We start from the raw sequence: 26,512 nt of genomic DNA on the forward strand, positions 1-26,512 counted from the left end.
ATGTTCTGCTGTGGGATCTAGTCATAGAGACATAGAGTGATACAGTGTGGAAACAGGCCCTTCGGCCCTTCTTGCCCACACCAGCCAATATGTCCCAGCTACACTAGTGCCACCTGCCGGCGTTTAGTCCATATCCCTCCTAACCCGTCCTATCCATGTACCGACTAACTGTTTCTTAAACGTTGCGATAGTCTCTGCCTCAACTCTCTCCTCTGGCAGCTCGTTCCATTCATAGAAACATAGAAACTAGGTGCAGGAGTAGGCCATTCGGCCCTTCGAGCCTGAACCGCCATTCAATATGATCATGGCTGATCATCCAACTCAGTATCCCGTTCCTGCCTTCTCTCCATACCCCCTGATCCACAAGGGCCATATCTAATTCCCTCTTAAATATAGCCAATGAACTGGCCTCAACTACCTTCTGTGGCAGAGAACCCACCCATCCCTTGTGTGAAAAGGTTACCCCTCAGATTCCTATTAAATCTCTCCCCCTTCACCGTAAACCTATGTCCCCTGGTCTTCGATTCACCTACTCTGGGCAAGAGACTCTGTGCATCTACCCGATCTATTCCTCTCAGGAACTTGTGTAAAAGGGTGATTGAAGCTCAGACCCTCTAGCCCTGGCAACATCCTTGAAAACCTTCTCTGTACTCTTTCCAGCTTGACAACATCTTTCCTTTGACATTGTGCCCAGTCAACTCATCCAGCTCCGAACCGTAGGAAATTTTAATACAGTCTCGGGTAAGAGGCAACTGGGTGGAGCCAAACTCATGAGCTTTTATAGTGCGTAACATGGTCCCAATTCATACAATAAAGAAGGGTCTCGGCCCAAAACATCACCCATTCCTTCTCTCCAGAGACGCTGCCTGTCCTGCTGAATTACTCCAGCATTTTGTATCTATCTTCGATTTAAACCAGCATCTGCAGTTCCTTCACATTACCTTGGCACACACTAGGTCTTGGCCAAGTTCCATATTCAAAGATATCTGTAAGACTGTGGTCAGAGTCTTCCTTATTTACTGATGTTCCTCAATATTTCAGAGCGGTTTCTATTATGTTTGACTTTTCCCCAGTGTTACATTCTCCCACATCACTAGTTCACCATCTTACTGCATGAGAAGGCACAGCAACATACTAATATATACTGTGTAGGGGGATCTGCAGATGCTGCTCTACACCGGATAGACAAAAAAAAAAGCTGGAGGAACTCAGCAGGTCAGGCAGCGTCTCTGGTGAAAAGGAATGGGTGATGGTTTGGATCGAGACCTTCTTCAGACTGAGAGTCAGGGGAAAGGTAAATGAGTGATATAGATGGTGATATAGAACTAATGAATGAGAGATATGCAAAAAGTAACGATGATAAAGGAAACAGGCCATTGTTAGCTGTGTGCTGGGTGAAAATGAGTCACAGACAATGAGACTTAACAAGACGACTTTGAAGCTGGTGCAACTTGGGTGGGGGAGGGATGGAGAGAGGAGGGGGATGAAAGGGTTACTTGAGAGAAATCAATATTCATACCACTGTGTTGTAAGCTACCCAGGCGAAATATAAGATGCAATACCAATGAGTCATAGTCACAGTGTCTTGCAGCATCCGAGCAAGCCCCTCGGCCCAGCTTGCTCCCATCGGCCAACATTTCCCATCTCCACCTGCCCGCGTTTGGCCTGCATTCATCTAAACTTGTCCCACCTATGTTCCTGTCTAAATGATTCTTAAACTTTGCAATAGTCCCTGCCTCAACTACCTCCTCCAGCATCTTGTTCCATACACTCCCCACACTTTGTATGAAAAATTTACCCCTGAAGTTTCTTTCCATCACCCCGCCACCGCCCACCTTAAACCTATGCCCTCTGATCCTCGATTCCCCTACTCTAGGCAAGAGACTGTGCATCTACCCGATCTATTCCTCTCATGATGGTTGGCAGCGATGGTGTGTCACACCTTCATATGTTCATAAGTTATAGGAGCAGAATTAGGCCATTTGGCCCATCATGTCTACTCCGCCATTCAATCACGGCTGATCTATCTTTCCCTCTAATCCCTATTCTCCTGCCTTCTCCCCAGAACCCCTGACAACCGCACTAATCAAGAATCTATCAATCTCCGCCTTCAAGATGTCCATTGACTTGGCCTCCACAGCCATCTGAGGCAACTAATATCTCAGATTTACCACCCTATGACTAAAAAAATTCCTCCTCATATCCTTCCTAAAGGTACGTCCTTTAATTCTGAGGCTATGACCTCTGGTCCTAGACTCTCCCACCAGTGGAAACATCCACTCCACATCCACTCTATCCAGGCCTTTCACTATTCGGTATGTTTCAATGAGGTCCCCCCCCCCCCCCTCCATCCTTCTAAACTCGAGCGAGTGAGTACATGCCGAGTGCCGTCAGACGCTCATCATATGTTAACCACTCATTCCTGGGATCATTCTCGTAAACCTCCTCTCCAGCGCATGCACATCCTTCCTCAGATATGCGGCCCAAAATTGCTCACAATTAGGTTTCTTCGCCTTGAAGGATCTACTGCTTAGTGGAGAAGAGGGACAACTTGTTGAGGGGAGATGGGGAGTGACCCAACTGGGCCAGGCTATGTCCTCTATGTCCCGCCCCTCCTCTCTTCCAGATATTTCTCCACCTCCCCCGCATAATCAGTCCGAGGGCTAGTCCCAGCGTCAACTATCCACCTTCTCCAACGTTGCTCCCCGACCTGCTGAGTTTATTTACTTTAACGATACAGCGTGGGAACCGCCCCTTCGGCCCATCGAGTCCATGCCGACCAGCGATCCCCGCACTTTAATGGGCCTATCCCACGTAGGCGATTGTTCATGCGACTGCCGGTGAATGTCATGTCACCTGAACAACCAGCAACTGGAACGCCGACTGTCAAGAGTGGAACACAAACACATCGCTTGCTTCACCAGCCCGTTATGCAGGCGGGGGACAGGGCAAGCGGGGGGAGCGCTGTCCGAGTGAAAGTCACACGGTGCAAAGCCGATGTGAAACAGACACACACCGCGATGAACAGGAAGGTTGGCGCTGTAATTAAGAAGCTAAAAAGCACAGGGTACGGCAAGTCCTTTAAAAGAGGGGGGGAGAGGGGGGGAAAGAAGGAATGGAGACAACTTTTAAGAAGCCAGAGATACACAGCTGTGAATCTCGGCGGACATTAACATTACCGGTCGGTTATCCTTGGTTCTGAAAACTACTGCTTACATTTTTTTCCCCAATGAGCCAATGAAATTCATTGGTCAGCACGGGCTGCAACCTACAAGAACCTCCGAGAACCTTCGACCTCCTGGCGACCCGCCTACGGCACGAGAATTCTCGCTACTCTCCATGGCGGCTTCATTCTAGTCACCGCTAATTTTTCAGCATGTTGAAAAATGTTCAGCAGCGGGAACTCTTCACGACCATGAAGGTGACTCCCCGGCAACATGTGGCGACTGCATAGTCTCCTGCAGTCGCCTATAAAGTCGCCTAAGTGGGACTGGCCCATAACACACCAGTATCCCGTCCGTACGTTCTCGCCATATCCCTTGATTCCGTTCGCCCCAAGAGCTATATCTAACTCTCTCTTGAAAACACTCAGTGAATCGGCCTCCACTGCCACTGGACTTTAGAGATGCAGCACGGAAACAGGCCCTTCGGCCCACCGAATCCACACCGACCAGCAATCCCCGCACATTAACACTATCCTACACTCGCTCGGGACAATTTACACTTATACCAAGCCAATTAATCTACAAACCAGAACGTCTTCGGAGTGTGGGAGTAGACCGAAGATCTCGGAGAAAACCCACGCGGTTACGGGGAGAATGTACAAACTCGGTACAGACAGCACCCGCAGTCGGGATTGAACCCGGCACTGCAAGTGCTGCAACTCTACCACTGAGCTAACATGACTGCCCTTGATCCAGCACTTTTGTGTCCTTTTTTTTTTTTAAATGGTCAAATTGTACAAATGCATTGCAGATGTGACAGACTAATGGGCTGCAAGCACCGCACCAAATTATTGATCGCTTTCAGCATATTCCATGAAATGTAATCCCAATCCCTCCTTACATGCAGCATTCAACATGATTACATGACTCTGACCAACTTTCATTTTCTGGAAGTCAAATACAGCCATGTCTGGGAAACGCAGATACATTTGGTTTCCAGAATGTTTAAAACATGTGGCAGAGATTTTATTTATGCCCATAAACATTCTAACATTCTGTTCAGTTTCCAAAACCGCGTCCAAGATTCAAAAGCATTGGCAGAATCTACAAGCATCCATAACGGCCTGTGACAGAACACAGTTTCTGCAAGAACATTGTTATTCATGTGCACTTCAATTCGACAGTGGACTAGAAGCTACTGTGATACTCAAATTTCACCCTACATCAGCGGCACAGCTGAGGCTCTGCTGCCTCAGACCCGGGTTCGATCCTGACCTCGGGTGCAGTCTATGTGGAGTTTGCATGTTCCACCTGTGCTTAGTTCACTTTAGTTTAGTTTAGTTGAGTTGCGTTGAGTTTAGTTGAGTTGAGAGATACAGAGTGGAAACAGGCTCTTCAGCCCACCGAGTCTCTGCCCACCAGCGATCACAGGTACACTAGCACTCTCCTACACACTAGGGACAATTTACAGAAGCCAAATGGCCGACAAACCTGCGTTTCTTTGGAACGTGGGAGGATACCAGGGCACCCGGAGAAAACCCACGGGGTCACAGGGAGAGCGTACAAAGTCTGCAAAGACAGCACCTGAGGTCAGGATCGAACACGGGACTCTGACACTGTGACAGCAACTCTACCACTGCAGCTCTGTGGCACTGCACCCTAGATAGAAGTGATTACGTTAATTGTCATTGTGTTGGCCACAGACATTGTGGGCTGAAGGGCCTGTTCTATGTTCTATAGGCTACAGACAGCACCCGTAGTCAGGATCGAACCGGGGTCTCTGGCGCTGTGAGGCAGCAACTATACAGCTACGCAGTAGGTACAGCTGATCTAGACAGTTCTCCCCTGCATTGTCTCGTAAAACCATCATGTTGACTTCTCTTTATCCCTCCCTAATTTCCCAATCCTCGTGCACAGACTTTCCCAAGGAGGCTGCTAACAATCTTAAAATCTGCAACGCTTGTTTGAACTTGTTCATTTATGCTCACATTTCAAAGATCCTTTGATATAGAGGGAGAGGAAAAATGTTCTGTATTTTAATTTTGCTCTGCTCTTTTTCAGTTACATCACAAGACTCAAATGTACTAAAGGCAGCGGCCTCAATCACGCACAGATCATCTCAAGCTCTAAGAATGGCGAGATTGGACAAAAACGTGGCATGGTGGCGCAGCGGCAGAGTTGCTGCCTTACAGCACCTGAAACCCAGGTTCGATCCTGACTATGGGTGCTGTCTGTGTATGGAGTTTGTACGTTATCCCCGTGACCTGCGTGGTATTCTCCGGGTGCTCCAGTTTCCTCCCACACACGTGCGGGTTTGTAGGATATGTGGTAAATTGGCCCCAGAGTGTGTCGGGTAGTGTTGGTGTATGGGGATCGCTGGGCGGCGCAGACTCGGTGGGCCGAAGGGCCTGTTTTCAGGCTGTATCTCTAAATTAAAAACAGAATTGCTGCCTGCACACTCCACATTCAATCCCCAACTTGCGGGACAGTAGGTCTTTACTAAACCTTCGATATAATCAGAGACATACCCTGTGAAAACAGGTGACTCCCGCCCATTTGAATCTGAAGAACAAATAATAGTTAACTAACTATTATTAAATTAATAAACACTTAATTAACAAACAGGGGCTAGTGGAGTCAAGTGATATGGGGAGAAGGCAGGCACGGGTTATTGATTGGAGATGATCAGCCATGATCACAATGAATGGAGATGCTGACTCAAAGGGCCGAATGGTCTCCTCCTGCACCTATTTTCTATGTTTACATAGCCTTTATTTCAAGTTAAGACTCGTTTAGACAAGTTAAGATAAATTAAGTTTTAAACTCAACTAAAATGAACAAAATTTGATTAGTATTCTTAGTATTAGATTTTTGATTAGTACGGGTGTCAGGGTAGAAGGCGGGAGAATGGGGTTAGGAGGGAGAGATAGATCAGCCATGATTGAATGGCGGAGTAGACTTGATGGGCCGAATGGCCCAATTCTGCTGCTATCACTTGTGATCTTATGACCTTAAACTAAAATGGTCAAACTGCAAACTGACAGCACCCGAGGTCACGACTGAGCCTGGGTCACTGGTGCCGCCCTCTAGAAATAACGATGGTGAATTGTGTACATCTCCCTGCTGAGCCCATGGCTGTATCACAAGGGCTGTCACGTTGGCAGGAAATTCAAAGGGCTAGGCCATTACGTCAGCCTGTGATTTCACCTCCCTCTGGGGAAAGGCCTGGCCACACTGCAAACCTTCCCCTCCCAAACCACTTATTCACATTTTGCTCTTTGAACCTTGGCAGCGATGAAAAGTTCAGATCCAATTGACAAGGGCTGCAAACTGCAGGTAACAAACAACTGACTCATGAGTTTGAAGGGCAACAATATCGAGGGTCCTTATCCCACAGCCAAATGGAGGAAGGAAAAAGCATTTACATTCCAGCTAAAGGCAGAATCAACATCAAAGCCACAATGAGCCTGGACACGTTCACTGTTCGATGACGATATGTGACGACAGTCAGCGGTTTTCCACTCCCTGCCAAATTTAGCTAATTCAACATAATCTTGTGTAGGAAGGAACTGCAGATGCTGGTTTAAACTGAAGATAGACACAAAAAGCTGGAGTAAGTCAGCGGGACAGGCAGCATCTCTGGAGAGAAGGGATGGGTGACGTTTCGGGTCGAGACCCTTCTTCAGACATTATCTTTCCTGCTAAGAGTTCAGCTCTCCTTGACTCGAAACGTCACCCATTCCTTCTCTCCAGAGATGCTGCCTGTCCCGCTGAGTTACTTCAGCTTTTTGCGCCCATCTACGTTTTAAACCAGTATCTGCAGTTCCTTCCAACACAGCATTTTTGTTTAGCTTAGTTTAGAGATACAGCGCGGAAACAGGCCCTTCAGCCCAGCGAGTCTGCGCAGACCAGCGGTCCCCGGACGCACTAGCGCTATCCTACACACTGGGGACAATTAATTGGAAGCCGATTAACTTACAAACTGTACGTCTTTGGAGAGTTGGAGAAACCCGGAGCACCGGGAGAAATCCCACGTGGGCCACGGGGAGAACGGACAAACTCGGTACCCAGGGTCAGGATCGAACCCGGGTCTCTGGCGCTGTAGGGCAGTAGCTCTACCACTACGCCACCGTGCCGCTGGTCTGCAGGACATAGAACAATACAGCACGGGAACAGGCTCTTCGGCCCACAATGTCCGTGGCCAACATGATGCCAAGTTACACTAATCACTTCTGCCTATGGGCGTATAGACACAGCGTTAGGGTTGCTGCCTCATTGCGCCAGAGACCCGGGTTCCACCCCGACCACAATTGCTGTCTTTACGGAGTTTTCATGTTCTCCCGAAGATAGACACAAAATGCTGGAGTAACTCAGTGTCTGCAGTTCCTTCTTGCACATATCCTCAGTCTAACATTATCATTTACTTCCCCCCACATACAGTGGCCTGTCCCTTTAACTCAGTAACACAATGAGCTACATTCCAGCTCACTCACATAACTAGATGCTGAGCAGACAAGTCCAAGAATGAACCATAAATTTCAACAGGAAAAGGAGTGTTTTGGGGAGATAATAAATACAGCAAGACTGATCAAGACAAAGCCTAAACAAAACATGAACTTGTCTGACCATTCCCTCATACGCAGACAGAGACACAGGGCCTTGCACAGGGCAACTGAACTCAATGAAAATGAAAATATTAAACTTTTACAACCAAACTATTAAAACTATGAGAAATTGTTGGTCTTGGTGTGCAGCTGGAGTATCGATTAATATTTTAAGGCAAAGGTGAACGGGACGGCAGGGTGGCGCAGCGGGTAGAGTTGCTGCCTCACAGCGCCAGAGACCCAGGTTCAATCCTGACCACGGGTGCTGTCTACACAGAGCTTGTACACACAGAGTTATGAGTCTGTGGAATTCTCTGCCTCAGAGGGCGGTGGAGGCAGGTTCTCTGGATGCTTTCAAGAGAGAGCTAGATAGGGCTCTTAAAAATAGCGGAGTCAGGGGATATGGAGAGAAGGCAGGAATGGGGTACTGATTGGGGATGATCAGCCATGATCACATCGACTGGCGGTGCTGGCTCGAAGGGCCGAATGGCCTACTCCTGCACCTATTGTCTATTGTCCCCGTGGGGAGAACTTGTGGGTTTTCTCCGGGAGCTCAGGTTTCCTCCCACACTCCAAAGCCGTACAGGGTTTGTAGGTTAATTGTCTTTGGTCAAATTGTAAATTGTCTCTAGTGTGTGCCAGATGGCATTAGAGTGCAGGGTCACAGGTCGGCACAGACTCGATGGGCCAAAGGGCCTGTTCCTGTGTTGTTTGTCTCAAACTAAAACTATAACAAACGCAACTTCTTGTCAGACTAAAGAGACTGCAGATGCTGGAATCTCAAGCAAATTCCAAACTGCTGGTGGAAGAACACAAGTCATGGGAACAGAATTAGACCATTCAGCCCATCGAGTCTACCCCACCATTCAATCATGGCCGACAAAAATGCTGGGGAAACTCAGCGGGTGAGGCAGCATCTATGTTGCGAAGGAAATAGGCAAAGTTTCTGGCCAAAATCCTTCTTCAGACCGGTCGATCATGGCCGATCTGTATTTCTCTCCCAACACCTTTCTCCTGCCTTCTCCACGTAACATTTGGGGCAATGCCAAATCAAGAACCTATCAAGAACCAAGAGGACAATGCAGCGCCGGAGACCCGGGTTCGACCCCGATTACGGGTGCTGTCTGTATGGAGTTTGTATGTTCTCCCCGTGACCTGCGTGGGTTTTCTCCGAGATCTTCGGTTTCCGCTCACATTCCAAAGACGTACAGGTTTGTAGTTTAATTGGCTTTGTTAAAATGTAAAAATTGTCCCTTGTGAGTGTAGGATGGTGTTAATGTGCAGGGATCGCTGGTCGGTGTGGACCCGGTGGGCCGAAGGGCCTGTTTCCGTGCTGTATCTCTAATCTAAACTAAACTAGAGTACATGTTAAACCATCCAAGGTAGGGAAATCCAGAACCAGAGGACATAGGCTTAAGGTGAGAGGCAAAAGAATAGACAGGAACGTGGGAGGCAACCTCTTCACACAGAGGGCAGTGGGTGTATGGAAAGAGCTGCCGGTGGAGGCAGTAGAGGCAGGTTCTATCACAACATTCAAAACACATCTGGACAGTACATGGATAGGAGAGGTTTAGAGTGACATGGTTCTTTAGTAACTTGTCAGTTTCTTTTTTTGAACTAAATTAAGGCGCATGTTGCAATCAAAAGCGCTTGAACAATTGGTGGGATTAGTGGGATTAGTGTAGATGGGGCATGTTGGTCGGTGTGGGCAAGTTGGGCCGTAGGGCCTGTTTCGTGCCATCTACGAGTGCTTCAGAGGCTTGGCTTTCCAAACTCTAAACCACATCCTGTTTCACACCCAGCTGGAGCCCATTATAAAACCACAATGAATTCACTCAAGTCGAAACATTGAGATGAAAGCTTAACTTCAGCAACAGTCTAAAATGTCCAGCATGTCCCTAGAACATAGAACAGTACAGCACAGGACCAGGCCCTTCAGCCCACAATGTTCGTGCCGAACATGATGCCAAGTCCAACTGATCTCATCTGCCTGTAAATGATCCACACCCCTCTATTCCCTGCATTTCCATGTGCCTATCTAAAAGCCTCTTAAACACTACTGTTGTAGTGAAACCTGGCAGGTTGAGTGAAATATTCTTCATTAGCGAAAACAAACGCTCAAACTACCGCATACCTAGTCAAGAATTAACGATTAAAGCTCCTGTCGATGCGAGGAGCACTAACTACTGATCACTCTCAAAAGTCCGCGAACGAACTCCCGGTCACGTGACAGTCCCGACCAACGACGAGGGTTCTGAACACCCAGCTTCACCACTAGGTGCCGCTACACTGTCATATCTGCCTCCACCACCACCCCTGGCAATGCGCTCCAGACCCCCACCACCCTCTGTGTAGAAAACTTACATCATTAAACATTCCCCCTCTCACCTTATAGCTACGCCCTCTAGTGTTGGACGTTTCTCCCCTGGGAAAAAGGTTCTGCCTGTCTACCTTATCTATGCCTCCCATCATTTTATACACTTCTATCAAGTCTCCGTTCAACCTCCAACGCTCCAGAGAAAACAATCCAAGTCTATCCAACCTCTCCCTGTAGCTGAAACCCTCTAATCCAGGCAGCATTCTGGTAAACCTCCTCTACAACCCTCTCCAAAGCCTCCACATACTTCCAGTAATGGGGTGACCAGAACTGCACGCAATACTCCAAATGCAGCCTGACCAAAATCCTATAGTACATGACTTGTTCTCTGCTACAGCAGAGAAGACACAGTAAAGGAGAAGGTGCTACCAGAACCGATGCTACAGGAAGAACAGTGTATTGACATGAAAAAGAGAGGGAGAATGAGAAAGAGAGAGAGGATGAGAGAAGAAAAGGAGAAAAATGAAATTAGAAAACTTTGAAGAGCCAAGAATGAAATTAAGCAAATAAATTACTGACTGATATAGATGTAGATGTATAAAGAATAAGTCAATATTTCACGTTTATGTGATAGAAGCAGAATTAGGCCATTCGGCCCATCAAGTTCACTCCGCCATTCAATCATGGCTGATCTATCTTTCCTTCTCAACCCCATTCTCCTGCCTTCTCCCCATAACCCCTGAAACCCGTACTAATCAATAATCCGTCAATCTCTGCCTTAAAATGATCCATTGACTTGGCCTCCACAGCCATCTGTGGCAAAGAATTCCACAGATGCACCACCCTCTGACTAAAGAAACTCCCCCTCATCTCCTTTCTAAAGGAACGTCCTTTTAGCCTGAGGCTGTGACCTCTGGTCCTAGACTCTCCTACTAGTGGAAACATCCTCTCCACAACCACTCTATACAGGACTTTCACTATTCGGTACGTTTCAACGAGATGAAATTCAGAAGAAATAGATATACTGAAATAAAACTAGGCAATAAAATGGAGCTGGTTCTGAATGAGCCTGTTGAAGGGACATTAGCTTTGTCTCTCTTTTCACACATTTCCAACACGTTCTGTTTTTATTTTGCATTATTAAACTGGAAGGGTGAATTATTGAACAAAGAGGTGATTATAAAACAACCTCTAGGAGAAGTTAAATGAATCACAAAGAACAAAGTAGGATGACAAAGAGCATGACAACTTTAGGAAAGAAAGTGGGGAAAAAGAAACAAAGGCAAAAAGTAGAAAACTTCAAAGATTAAAAAGGATTAATAGACTTTTGCAAGATTTAAGAAGTTTGACGTAACCTGGGCTTGTGAACTCCAGTTACAGGGAGAGGTTGGGTATGCTGCGACTTTAATCTTTGGAGCATAGGAGATTGAAGAATAACCTTATTGAGGTTTAGTTTAGTTCAGAGATACAGTGCAGAAACAGGCCCTTCTGCCCACCGAGCCTGCACCGAACACTAACAGCGATCCCCGTACACTAACACTATCCTACGCACACCGGGGCCAATTTACAATTGTACAAGCCAAACAACCTAGACAAAAGTGCTAGAGAAACTCAGCGGGTGCAGCAGCATCTATGGAGCGAAGAAAATAGGCAACTTTTCGGGCTGAAACCCTTCTTCAGACTGACCTACAAAGCTGTACGTTTTTGGAGTATGGCAGGAAACCGGAGCACTCAGGGAAAACCCACGCAGGTCACGAGGAGAACTGGCAAACTCCGTACAGACAGCGGCGGTAGTCAGGATCGAACCTGGGTTTCTGGCGCAGTGAGGCAGCAACTCTACCACTGCACCACCATGCTGCCATACAAGAACCTGGAGCATGGATAAAGTGGACATTCAGTATGTTCCTCTCACAAGGGAGAAGATTCTAAAGCTGGAGGCCATCGGCTTATGATGCGAGAGGAGAAATTTAAGATGGACCCCCAGGCAACTTTTGCACTCACAGGATGGTCTGTGTCAGGAATGAGCTGACAAAGGAAGCTATGTAAGCAGATACAATGACGGACTTTAAAAGACATTTGGACAGATATATGAATGGGAAGAGTTTAGAAGGATGTGGGCCAAATGCAGACAAATGGGATCAGTCAGGTATTGGTATCAACGTTGCAGACACAAAGAAGTACAGAAGTGTGAACACACAAACTCAGATTCAGGGACAGCTTCTTCCCAGTTGTTATCGGGCAACTCATCAGCTAGAGCAGTCCTGACCTCCCGTCTACCTCATTGGAGATCAATGAACTATCTTCAATCGGTCTTTATTGGACTAAACTTTATTCCCTTTATCTTCTATCTGTACACTGTGGATAGTTTGATTGTAATCATGTTTAGTATTTTCGCTGAGGAAGGAATTGCAGATGCTGGTTAATACCAAAGATAGGCACAAAATGCTGAAGTAACTCCGCGGGTCACCCTTCATTGTCCCCACTCGAAACGTCAACTAATTCCTTTTCCCCAGAGATGCTGCCTGACCCCCTGCGTTCCTCCAGTATTTTCACCGACTGGATTTCAAACAACAAGGATGTTTCACTGTACCTCGGTGCAAGTGACAATTACAAACTAAACTGAACTAAAGAACTGCAGATGCTGGTTAATGCTGTACACATAAAGATACAAAGTATTGGAGTAACTCAGCAAGTCAGGCAGCATCTCTGGAGAGCATTGTCTGAAGAAGGGTCTCGACCTAAAATGTCACCTATCCACGTTCTCCAGAGATGCTGCCTGACCCACTGAGTTACTCCAGCACTTTCTTTTGTCTCAAGTCTTTCTTTTGGTGTTGACATTGGTATTCCAACTTGGTCAGCCTGGACAAGGTGGGCCGAAGGGTCTGTTTATGGGCTGTTCAACTCTATTGTCACCTGAAAGGCTATAGACCGTGACTGATGCTATTTCTCTTTTCACAGATGCTGTTTGACCTACAGAGTGTTTCCAACATTCAATGATTATTAGATGGACATAAAATGCTGGACATCTCAGTGGGTCAGACAGCATCTCTGGAGGAAAGGAATAGGTGACATTTCGGATCGAGATCCTTCTTCAGACTAAAGAGTCAGGGGAGAGGGAAACGAGAGATAGGAAGTGCAAATGAATGAAAGTATGCAAAAGGACAGGTCAAAGCCAGCAACGATGATCGGAGGAGCAGTACCTCATATTCCGCTTGGGCAGTCTGCACCCTAGCGGCATAAACATTGAATTCTCCAATTTCCGGTAGCCCTTGCTGTCTCCTCCCCTTCTCAGCTCTCCCTCAGCCTTTGGGATCGACCTCTTCCTTTTTCCTTTCTTCTCCCCGCAACCACCCCCCTCCCCCCCCCCCACATCAGGGTTTCGGCCCAAAACGTTGCCTATTTCCTTCAATCCATAGATGCTGCCGCTCCCGCTTAGTTTCACAAGCACTTTTGTCTACCAATGATGATCAAGGAATGGTGGAGCCCACAATGGTCTATTGTTGGCTGTGGAGAAGATGATAATGATTGACATAAACAGTGAAGCTCAGCAGGACGACAGTGAAACTAGCACGACAACTGGGGTGGGGGAAGGGACGGAGAGAGAGGGGAAGCAAAGGTTACTTGAAGTTGGAGAAATCAACAATCATACCGCTGGGGTGTAAGTTGCCCAAGCGAAACACGAGGTGCTGTTCCTCCAGTTTGCGCTGGGCCTTACTCTGACAGTGGAGGAGGCCCAGGACAGAACGGTCAGGAGTGGGAGGGGGAGTTAAAGTTATTTGGCAAACAGGAGATTGCGAAGACCAAGACAGACTGAGCGGAGGTGTTCAGCAAAACGATCGCCATGTGCAGTTCCTTCCTACACATTCAACAATCTTTGTGTTGCCAACCATGGGTCATGGCATCCTTGCTGAAGTGACCAGTTCAAATCAACAGCAAAGATATTTAATCTAGCCATTGCATCGCCTATGTTTGCAGGAACTTGAAATGTGCTGTTGTGCTTCCTCCATTACAACATTGCCCACACTTCGCTTCTTTCAATACCACACGTGTGGCCTTGTGGCCCCTGCTTGGTTTCACTCAATCAATGGTTCAATGGTCCGTTAATGTCACGTGTACCATTTAAGGAACAGTGACATTTGATTTACCATACAGTCATACCATAAAAAAGCAACAAGACACGCAACTACATAAAAGTTAACATAAACATCCACCAAAGCGGCCTCCCCCACACATTCCTCACTGTGATGGAAGGCAATAAAGTCTCATCTTGTTTCCTCCTTATTCTGTGAGCGGGATGATGCAGAGCTCCTCCCTAAAGCAAGCGAACTGGTGTGTGGGTGTGTGTGGGTGTGTGTGGGTGTGTGGGTGTGGTGTGTGTGTGGGTGTGTGTGGGTGTGTGTGGGTGTGTGTGCGTTGGTGTGCGTTGGTGTGTCTGCGTGTGTGTGCGCGGCCCATCATTTTCGCACTGACCAGCGATCCCCGTACACTAACACTATCCTACACACTAGGGACAATTTACAATTTTACCAAGGCAATTAACCTACAAACCTGTACGTCTTTGGAGTGTGGGAGGAAACCGGAGATCCCAGAGAAAACCCACGCAGGTCACAGGAAGAACGTACATACTCCGTACAGACAGCCGCCGTAGTCAAGATCGAACCCGGTTATGTTATTAATTACTGGACGGAGTTAATAATAGTTTCAGGGCAGATGATCAAAGGATAAATCACGGGGATAGATTTCAAGGAGTGTCTCGAAGGACAGGCTCAGAGGGAAGTGCAGAGTCAGGGCCGTGACCAAATATTCACCTTACAATAAATGTGTGGTTTATATACATAAGTGTGCAGTAAATGTATTATTCACTGGTGTGGACGTTACCACTAGTTTGTTCACACAGAATGAACAGTCTTATTGCAGGAACTAGAGGTAAAGATTTAAAAAATCATGCCAGAAATCCACCAGCATGTAAAGTGCAAGATCAAAGTAATAGACGGGGTAGTATCTACAAGGGGCAATGATGACGGTAAAGGCTTCGAAGGTTTCAAGCTGGAAAGGGCCCAGAGAAGATTTACGAAGATGTTGCCAGGACCCGAGGGCCTGAGCTATAAGGAGAGGTTGGGAAGGATAGGACATGATTCCTTGCAGGGCAGGTGGATGGTGGGTTTACAAAAACATGGGGAATAGATCATAGAAACATAGAAAATAGGTGCAGGAGTAGGCCATTCGGCCCTTCGAGCCAGCACCGCCATTCAATATGATCATGGTTGATCATCCAAAATCAGTACCCTGTTCCGGCTTTTTCCCCACACCCCTTGATTCCGTTAGCCCTAAGAGCCAAATATTAATCTCTCTCTTGGAAACATCCAGGGAATTGGCCTCCACTGCCTTCTGTGGCATAGAATTCCACAGGCTCACAACTCTTCAGATGAAAAAAGTTTTTCCTCATCTCAGCCCTAAATGGCCCACCCCTTTTTCTTAAGTATAAGTGCGAGTAGGCGCATAGTCTCTAACCCAGAGTAGGGGAATCGAGAACCAGAGGACATAGGGGAGGGGAGATTTGATAGGAAACTGAGGGCAACTGGTTTTTTACACAAAGGGTGGGAGTTATAAGGAGCTGTCATGGGAGGTAATTGAGGCAGGTACTGTCGCAATGTTTAAGAAACATTTGGAGAGGTATGTGGATAGGACAGGTTTGGAGGGGTATGGGCCTAACGCAGGCAGATGGGACTAGTGTAAATGGGACATGTTGGTCGGTATGGGCAAGCTGGTCAAAGGGCCTGTTTCCACACTGTATTGAACTAAGCTGCTTTGTCTTGTATTTCACAAACACCATTGTGACATCTTCCTGTGATAGCTATGGGATCAATTGGTACTGATAAGGACCGCCAGTCATGGTCGGTGCTAGCTCGAAGGGCTGAATGGCCTCTTCCTGCAAAATGAAATGAAATTTGATAGGAAAAGGGCAACTGAAATGAGGCCAAGGAGACATTGTTGAGAAATTGTCAAATGAAAAAAATGAATGATGACAGTACACAGAGACAACGAAATGCATTTTTATCATCTCCCTTGAAAGGAAGACACAGGGCGTCGCGGTGTGCCCGCGCCTGCCGCCGTAACATTCCATTGCAGTAATTGAGGCAGGTACTGTCGCAATGTTTAAGAAACATTTGGAGAGGTATGTGGATAGGACAGGTTTGGAGGGGTATGGGCCTAACGCAGGCAGATGGGACGAGTGTAAATGGGACATGTTGGTCGGTATGGGCAAGCTGGTCAAAGGGCCTGTTTCCACACTGTATTGAACTAAGCTGCTTTGTCTTGTATTTCACAAACACCATTGTGACATCTTCCTGTGATAGCTATGGGATAAGGACCGCCAGTCGTGGTCGGTGCTAGCTCGAAGGGCCGAATGGCCTCTTCCTGCACCTATTTTCTATGTTTCTATGTGGCTGCAGTGAGATTCACTGCAACAAGAACTGAAGGGTCAAAGGCCTGCGGCCCAGGAGACATTACTTGCCAACCCCGCGTCCCCGAATGGAAAGAAATGAATGCTGATATGCCGGTCCACACGCATACAACTCAGTTAACGACACGGTGGCACAGCTTGTAGAGCCGCTACCTCACAGCACTAGAGACCAGGGTTCGATCCTGACCTCGGGTGCCATCTGTGTGGAGTTTGCACGTTCTGTCTGTAACTGCGTGGGTTTCCGGTTTCCTCCCACATCCCAAAGAAAGGCATGTGGGTTTCTGGGTTAAATGGTCTCTATATATTGCTGCCAGCAAGTTGGGATTTATTTCGAGTGGATTAGAGTACAAAAACAAGGATGTAATGCTTAGACTCTCTCTATAAGGCGCTGGTGAGAATGCATTTGTATGGTGAGCTATTTTGATCCCCATATCTGAGGAAGGATGTGCTGAGCTCTGGAAAGGATCCAGAGGAGGTTTACGAGAATGATCCCAGGAATGAGTAGGTTAACATATGATGAGCGTTTGACGGCACTGGGCCTGTACTCGCTGGAGTTTAGAAGGATGAGGGGGCACCTCATTGAAACTTACCGAAGTGAAAGGCCTGGATAGAGTGGGTGTGAAGAGGATGTTTCCACTAGTGGGAGAGTCTCAGACCAGAGGTCATAGCCTCAGACTTAAAGTACATTCCTTTGGGAAGATGATGAGGAGGAATATCGTTCATCAGAGAGTGGTGAATCTGTGGGATTCATTGCCACAGATGGCTGCGGAGGCTGTCAGTGGATATATTTAAGGCAAAGATATGTAGATAGATTCTTGATTAGTACAGGTGTCAGGAGTAATGGGGAGGAGGCTGGAGAATGGGGTTGAGGGAAAGATAGATCAGCCATCAGTGAATGGTGGAGTAGACTTGATGGGCCAGATGACCTCAATCTGCTCCTATCACATGGACATGAGTGAATGAGAAAGTGAGATAGCCTAGAACTAGTGTGAATTGGTGACCAATGGTGGGCATGGACTCAGTGGGCTGAAGGGCCTGTGTCCTTGCTGTATCTCTAAACTAAACTAAACTAAACTGACAAACATGAAGCTTTCTACCACACAATTCATCAACAGAGTCACAGGTAGATATAGGAGGGGGAGTCAGAGATGGTGGGCGTTCGTTGGAGAAGGGGTGGGGGTGGGTGGGGCGGGAGGTTTCTCCAGCAGAAAGCCAGTTTAGTAAACAGCTACCTGACATACTCCCAATCCGCATAACTCTACAAAGTTAATCTTGCCCCAAGCATTAGTGTGGCAAGGCGGTAGAGTTGCTGCCTCAGAGCACCAGAGACCCGGGTTCAACGACTAGGGCTGCTGTCTGTACGGAGTCTGTACGTTGTCCCCGTGACTTGCGCGGGTTTTCTCCGGGTGCTCCCCTTTGCCACGGATCATATACTTCTATCAGGTTTCCCCTCAACTCCTCCTTACAGTTAATACGCTCTGATCCAGACAACATTGTAAATGTTTGGAATTGTGTGCGCAGTTTTGGGCCCTATATCGGAGGAAGAATGTGCACATTGGAGAGGGTCCAGAGAATGATCCCGGGGATGAGTGGGTTGATGTATGACGAGTGTTTGATGGCACTGGGCCTGTACTCACTGGAGTTTAGAAAAATGAGGGGCTATCTCATTGAAACTTACTGAATAGTGACGGGCCTGGAGAGTGGATGTGGAGAGGATGTTTCCACTGGTGGGAGAATCTGGGACCAGAGGGCACTGCCTCAGAATTAAAGGACGTACCGTTACAATAGAGAAAATGAGGAATTTCTTTAGTCAGGGGGTGGTGAATCTGTGGAATTCACTGCCACAGACAGCTGTGGAGGCCGTCATTGTGTATTTTTAGAGGAGATTTATAGGTTCTTGATTAGTAAGGGTGTCAAATGTTATGGGGTGGAGAATGGGGTTGAGAGGGAGAGATAGATCAGCCATGATCGAATGGCAGAGTGGCAGACTCAATGGGCTGAATGGCCTACTTCTGATGCTATGCCTTATGAACACGAGCATCCTGCACTCTATCCAAAGCCCTGGCATCCTTCCTGTGGCCAAAACTGCACTCAATATTCCAACATGTAACACCTTATCTGATCATCAACACCTTATTGTGTATGCCTGCTACAATCCTTACTTCACATTCATGATTCTAAGAGCTTGCATTGGTAATGAAGCACTTTGGGCTGCTCTGGGATGGTGAAGCAAGTGGTGTATAAATGCTGGTCAGATTGACAGGTTCACCTTTCCTAATCTAAACCCGTCCAACTGTTAGTGCTGCCTCACTGCGCCAGGTTCGATCCTGACTACAGGTGCTGTCTGTACGGAGTTTGTATGTTCTCCCCGTGACCATGTGAGTTTTGGCTGTGTGTTCCGGTTTATTCCCGCAACCCAAAGTCGTGAAGGTTTGTTGGTTAGTTGGCTTCTGTTAATTGCCTCTAGTGTAACATTGGGATCACATAGAACTGATGTACAGGTGATCATTGGTCAGCATGGTCTCGATGGGCCGAACAGCCTATTTCCAGGCTGTATTTCCAAATTAAACTATATAAAATTATGAGAGGCAGAATTAGGAGAGTCAGAACCTTTTTCTCCCACAGTGGAAATGTCAAAGACTATTGGCCATAGCTTTGTCAGTAGAAATTGGGACTACACCCATATCTTGTTATTCAGTAGCCTGATAACAGTGGTATGGAGGTGCAGCGGTAGAGTTACTGTCTTCTTTCAGCGCAAGAGACCCGGGATAAATCCTGACCAAGGGTGCTGTCTGTACGGAGTTTGGACGTTCTCCCCGTGACCGAGTGGGTTTTCTTTGGGTGCTGCAGGTTTTGTAGGTTAATTGGCTTCTGTAAATTGTCCCTAGTGTGTAGGATAGAACTAGTGTACGGGGCGACCGCTGGTCAGCACGGGCTCGGTGGGCCGAAGGGCCTGTTTCCGCGCTGTGCCTCAAAACTAAACTTTGAACATCTCACCCCAGAAGAGACAAAAAGACACACAGACGCTGGGGTAACGCAGCGGGTCAGGCAGCATCTCAGGAGAACGTGGAAGGGCCCAGAGGAGGTCAGGAAGAGGCAAGCGTGGATAGAACCCACATGCTGCAGTCAGTGCCATGACTAATGGTTAGTCATCTCACCAAGCATCCTTCCTGCTTTTGTTCCGTAGCACCTGGCTTCAGTAATCTTCTCAGAAGCAGAGATCATTAGTCGTCTATCCATGGATTACAAAGTGCCCAATTATTCATGCTATGGCCTCGAGCTCAGGCTTGTCCATTCATCCCACATCCCAGTCTCTCTCCAAAATACCATCATCACATTCCATATGGATACAGGTCTGGTTCTTTTCACAAAGCTAGCGCCTTTTAACTTTGTAACTCAGTCTGAAGAAGGGTCCCAACCCAAAACGTCACCCATCCACGTTCTCCAACCAAGCTGCCTGACCCGCTGAGTTACTCCAACACAATGGGTCCTGTTTTCGTATACCAACATCTAGTTTCCTGTTTACTCATTAACTGTTATAACAAGTATGCTCATACATTTGTACTCCAGATTGGTCAACATCTGCCAGAACAATCGCAGGGGGAACGTGCAAACTCCAAACAGACAGTGTGAGCAACACAGTGGCGCAGTGGTAGAGTTCAAGATCAAGATTCAAGAGTTGCTCCCTTACAGCGCCTGAGACCCAGGTTCGATCCTGACTAAGGGTGCTGTCGCCAACACTCCAAAGATGTACAGCAGGATTATAAGTTAATTGGCTTCAGAAAGATGGTAAATTGTCCCTAGTGTGTAGGATAGTGTCGGCATGGACTCGGTGGGCCGAAGGTCCTGTTTCCCTGCTGTATCTATGCACTAACCTAAACTAAACCTTTGTAACTCAGTCTGAAGAAGGGCCCCGACTTGAAACGTCACCTATCCATGTTCTCCAGCGATGCTGCCCGACCCGCTGAGTTACTCCAGCACTCTGTGTCTTCTTTTTGTAAACCAGTATCTACAGTTCCTTGTTTATTCAACTCTTTGACAAATGTGTTGTGGTCAGTAAATTAACAGGGAACACAGAAATCACCATTAATATATGTTTTTAAATCATACAATGCTCTAGAACTCAGTATTTATCATGAGACACATGCAGAGTAGTTCACCTACACATTTATACTCCAGATTTGTCAACATCTGCCAGAATAGGGAAGGTACACAGTCACAGGGAGAACCACGCGAACTCCACACAGACAGCGTGGGCGGGACGGTGGCACAGCAGTAGAGTTGCTGTCTCACAGCGCCAGAGACCCGGGTTCGATCCTGACATCTCGGGTGCTGTCTGTGTGGAGTTTGTACGTTCGCCCTGTGACTTGCGTGGGTTTTCTCCGGGTGCTCCGGTTTCCTCTCACATTTCCAAAGACGTACAGATTTGGAGGCTACTTAGCTTGTTGTAGATGTAACTTGTCCCGAATATGCAGGATAGTGTTAAGGCCCTGTCCCACTTGCCCGGTTATTTTCGGGGTCTGCCGGCATCATTGACTAACGTATCAGGTCACCGACAAATTAGCGGCTGATGACGCATGACGCGCGGTGTTTGTTCAAGTGTCGCAACATTTTATTTGTTGCCCGCTGGATTTTGAAATGTTCAAAATCTTTTGGCGACACTGATATGAAGACGGCAGTCGGCAAAAAAAAAAAATCGCCAAGTGGGACAGGCCCTTTAATGAGCGGGGATTGCTGGTCGGCGTGGACTTGGTGGGCCAAAGGACCTTTTTCCACGCTGTATCTCTAAACTAAACTAAATTAAATGATTCAATGATACTGTATTTGCACATGTACAGTGTAATGCTCTGGTTTGCATACGACTCGGTAAAATTATACAGCCTACCTCACCTAGGCAGTACACAAGCGTAGCCACGCCACAGGTTACAAAAGTTCACTCCACACCGAGTGCTAGTGTACGGGGTGATCGCTGGTCGCCGTGGACTCGGTGGGCCGTAGAGCTGAACCAAACTAAAATGGTGGGACAGAGTCCCTGATTCCCCACAGTGAGGGGACCACCCATCCCCTTGCCCCCACAGGGGGTGATGGAGGTGATGGGCAGTGGGCAGTGGGTACCACTCTACCAGCAAGTCTACACATGCCAACAGATAATCAATGCCCGCACCTACAGGTGCTGTCTGGATGGAGTTTGTACCTTCTCCCCGTGACTTCCTGGGCTTTCTCCATTGCCCCCTGACTTACATTTTGGAGTTCCCCAGTAACACACACCCCCCCAAGCTTTCACACCCTCCCAGTTCTCGAACACGCACGCACGCACGCACACACCCCACAGCTGCTGTATTCAATAGAAAGTTAGATTTACCTCTCAGGGCTAACGGAATCAGGAGGGGATAGGGGGAGGAAGCAGGAATGGGGTACTGATTTTGGATGATCTTGTTGAATGGCGGAGCTGGCTCGAAGGGCCGAATGGCCTATCCCTGCACCTATTTTCTATGTTTCTATGTTTCCTCTTCCCACCCCAGGGACAAAGCCCACCCTGAATCGCCAGAGACAGAGGCCCCTTACAACCCACCCCCCTCCCCACAGCGACCCCACATACACCTCCTCAGAAACCCACCAACAAAAGCCCCTCCTCAGGGACAGAGATCACCCTGACTCCCCCCCACCCCACAGGGGCAGAGTCCACTCTGAACCCCTTCCCCACGACAGCCCAACACTCCAGCAAGCCCCTCACCCCACCTCAGGATGTACCCCCCCCCCCCCCCCCCTGCTACAGCGCGAAAGGAAGGGAGGGGGTGGTAGGAGATAAAAAGGTAAAGGAGAGGATGGTAGGGGAGAGGGGGTAAGAGGAGAGGATGGTAGGGGAGAGGAGGAGGGTAGGAGAGTGGAGAAGAGGGGAGAGGAGGGAAAAGGGGGAATGGAGAGGAGGGGAGGGTGCGCGGCAGGAGTGATGGTGATAGAGGGGAGGGGAGGAGAGGAGGGAGAAGGGGGAGTGGAGAGGAGGGGAGGGTTCGCGACAGGAGGGGAGGGGAAGAAATGGCAGGGGAAGGTAGAGTAGGGGGGTGGTCGGGAGTGAAGGAGAGGGGTAGTAGGGAAGATTGTAAGAGGGGGAATGATGGTGATAGAGGGGAGGGGAAGGAAGGAGGGGAGAGTAGGAGAGGGAGGAGAGGGAGAGGAGGGGGGGGGGGGGGGGATTGGGGGGTTGGGGGAGGGGGGGGGTTGGGGAGGGGGGAAAAGAGGAGAGAGGAGGAGAGGGGAGAGGAGGAGAGGGGGTTGGGAGAGGGAGGAGAGGGAGGAGAGGTAGAGAGGTGCGGCTCGGGTTCTCCTTACCCGGGAGATGGCGAGGGGCTGCTCGAAGTCCTTGCCCCCCACCAGCCTGAAGCCCCAGGGCGAGGGTCCGAGCAGAGAGATCCGGAGCTGGGACATCCCGTGTGTGGAGAGGGAGGGAGAGAGGGGGTCGATGCGTGCAGGCGGGGTCCCGGGATCGCTGTCTGTGTGTGTGAGTGTCCGGGTGGCCTCTCGGCAGATGCTGCCTCTCGCCAGGGGGGGTGGGGGCTTTTAATGCACGGCCGGCCCGCGTCAGCACACGGCCTCACCTTCTATGGAGCTGCTCGGCCGGGCACAGGCGCCCCACCCCCGGGATAAACACTCCCACCCCCGGGATATACACACAGCCCACCCCCGGGATACACTCACTCCCAGCCCGGGATACACTCACTCCCAGCCCGGGATACACTCACTCCCAGCCCGGGATACACTCACTCCCAGCCCGGGATACACTCACTCCCAGCCCGGGATAAACACTCCCCCCCCCGGGATATACTCACTCCCAGCCCGGGATACACTCACTCCCAGCGCGGGATACACTCACTCCCAGCCCGGGATACACTCACTCCCAGCGCGGGATACAACACAGCCCCAGCCCGGGATACACTCACTCCCAGCCCGGGATACACTCACTCCCAGCCCGGGATACACTCCCCCCCAGCCCGGGATAAACCCCCCCCCCCCCGGGATATACTCACTCCCAGCCCGGGATACACTCACTCCCAGCGCGGGATACACTCACTCCCAGCCCGGGATACACTCACCCCCAGCCCGGGATACAACTCAGCCCCCAGCCCGGGATACACTCACAGCCCGGGATACAACCCACCCCCAGCCCGGGATACACTCACTCCCAGCCCGGGATACAACTCACCCCCAGCCCCAGCCCGGGATACAACACAGCCCCAGCCCGGGATACACTCACTCCCAGCCCGGGATACACTCACTCCCAGCCCGGGATACACTCACTCCCAGCCCGGGATACAACACACCCCCAGCCCGGGATACACTCACTCCCAGCCCGGGATACACTCACCCCCAGCCCGGGATACACCCACTCCCACCCCCGGGATACACACACCCCCAGCCCGGGATACAACACACCCTGTCTCCCCTCCACCGCCCTCTGGGGCAAATACCCTTCAACTTCTGCTCCTATCACCGCTAAATTCTGCACCCTCTCAGCCTTAAACTGCACCCTCTCACCCAAAACTTTGCCCCTCTACTCTAGTCTCTCACTTTTCCACCCTGGGGAAATTCTCTCCAGAATGCTGCTTGTCCCGCTGAGTTACTCCAGCATTTCGTGTATATAAAAGATTCCGACTCTCAATTCTTGACTGGAAAGGAAGAAGTAAAAAGCCCTGTCCCACTGTACGAGTTCATTCCAAGAGCTCTCCTGAGTTTGCCCTGATTCGAACTCGGAGGTTTACGGTAATGGCCGCTCGTCGATACTCGGGGCTCTCGTGGACATTTTTCAACGTGTTGAAAAATCATCATGAGTCTTCCCTAGCTTACCTGCCGTTACCGAGTTTTCCCGAGTACCTGCCGTTAGCGTTACGAGCCGCTAAGAGACGTCCCCGAGCTCCGACGTACCCACTACGTTCATTCTCCGTGCTTACCACGAGTTTGATTTGTTTTAAACTCGGGAGAGCTCTTGGAATGAACTCGCACCGTGGGACAGGGCTATAATTTCACTGTTCCATTTTCTGGTGCATATGACAATTAAACACTTTTCATTCTTGGTTGAGAGTGAGGAAAGACACAAATTGCTGGGGTAACTCAGCGGGTCAGGCAGCATCTCTGGAAAAAGAGGATTGGTGACTTTCAGGTCAGGTCAAGTTTATTTGTCACATACACATACAAGATGTGCAGTGAAATGAAAGTGGCAATGCCTGCGGATTGAGCAAAACAACAGAACAGAATAGAACAGAAACCACTATTTACATTTTAGAATTAAAAAAAATAAAGACGCAACACAACATTAAATTAGTAAATTAGTCCCTGGTGCGATCAGAGTTTACAGTCCTGACGGCCTGTGAGAAGAAACTCCGTCTCATCCTCTCTGTTTCCACAACGTGACAGCGGAGGCGTTTGCCTGACCGTAGCAGCTGGAACAGTCCATTGCTGGGGTGGTAGGGGTCCTTCATAATGTTGCTGGCTCTGGATCTGCACTTCCTGGTGTATAGGTCCAGCAGAGGGGTGAGTGTTGTTCCCATAGTGCATTCGGCCGAACACACTACTCTCTGTAGAGCCTTCCTGTCTTGGGCAGAGCAGTTCCCAAACCAGATTGAGATGTTACCGGACAAGATGCTTTCTACAGCCCCAGAGTAGAAGCACTGAAGGATCCTCAGAGACTCTGAATTTCCTCAGCTGCCTGAGGTGGTAAAGGCACTGCCTTACTCACCAGTGCGGCAATGTGTGTGTTGTCCATGTCAGATCCTCTGTGATGTGGAGTCCCAGGTATTTAAAGCTGCCCACCCTATCCACAGTAGTCCAGTGGCATGTACATCCTTGGATGTTGAGCCCTTCTAAAGTCCACAAAGGTCGAGACCCTTCTTCAGGGTGATGAGTTGGTTCACATTGTACCGATAACATTCCAAAGGCATCATTTAAAGACATTTATGGGCGGCACGGTGGCACAGTGGTAGAGTTGCTGCCTTACAGCACCAGAGTCCCGGGTTCCATCCCGACTATAGGTGCTGTCTGTGTGGTGTTTGCTCATTCTCCCAGTCACCACGTGGGTTTCCTCTGGGTGCTCTGGTTTCCTCCCACACTCCAAAGACAGACAGGTTTGTAGGTTAATTGGCTTTGGTTAAAAAAATTGTAAAATTCTCCCTTGTGTGTGTAGGGCAGTGTTAGTGTACGGGGTGATCGCTGGTTGGAGCGGACTGGGTGGGCTGAAGGGCCTGTTTCCACACTGTATTTCTAACCTAAACTAAACTAAAACCAAGCCAGCTCTGCTGAGTTATTCCAACAAACATCTCCAGGCTCAACAATAGATGGACACAAAAAGCTGGAGTAACTCAGCGGGACAGGCAGCATCTCTGGAGAGAAGGAATAGGTGATGTTTGTGGGCGAGACCCTTCTTCAGACAGAGTCGGGGGAGAGGGAGATGAGAGATATAGACGGTACATAGGACAAATAAATGAAAGATATGAATCACAGAGAGAGTGTGTTGCAGAACTCTTGTCGGAGAACCTCTACACACACAACAATATCAGGACGAGAATAACACTTAGGCGATTTTTTAGGTGATTTTCCACGACAATGGAATTCACCAAAGTCAACACCGGCGACAACCTACGTCAGGGGAAGACAAGCGATGACAAGCCCACGGTTGCCGACTGTCTCTGAAAAGCTTTGAACATTTCAAAATCTAGCGGCGATCAGAAAAACTCTACGACTCTTTGGGTGACTGAGGAGACGACTCACGTTCATACAGGCGACACCCCGGTGACCATGTGGCAACCGCCCAGTCGCCGGCAGTTGCCTAAAAAATCGCCTAAGTGGGACAGGCCCTTTACTCGCTGTTAGCTACAGTCACCAAGCCCAGTTGGAGTGGAGTGGAGTGTAATGGAGCTGAGTGGAAAATCCACGGGACTTCTCTCCCCTCAACCGGGGACATTGCGAGCAAACG

At 48.8% G+C, this 26,512-nt stretch overlaps 1 protein-coding gene across 1 annotated transcript in view; it reads right to left on the reverse strand.

Annotated features, from left to right (window-relative positions):
• pdlim1 (PDZ and LIM domain 1 (elfin)) overlaps positions 1-23,157 on the reverse strand; it is a 65,098-nt gene extending 41,941 nt beyond the window's left edge. The window contains exon 1 of the mRNA XM_055661931.1: positions 22,879-23,157. Coding sequence (XP_055517906.1) covers positions 22,879-22,974 — 96 coding nt within the window. The 5' untranslated portion in view covers positions 22,975-23,157. The remainder of the gene's footprint in view (positions 1-22,878) is intronic.
• Between the last annotated feature and the right edge of the window lie 3,355 nt (positions 23,158-26,512).

Source organism: Leucoraja erinacea, chromosome 34 (assembly GCF_028641065.1).
Source record: "Leucoraja erinacea ecotype New England chromosome 34, Leri_hhj_1, whole genome shotgun sequence".
Taxonomy (NCBI): Eukaryota; Metazoa; Chordata; class Chondrichthyes; order Rajiformes; family Rajidae; genus Leucoraja; species Leucoraja erinaceus.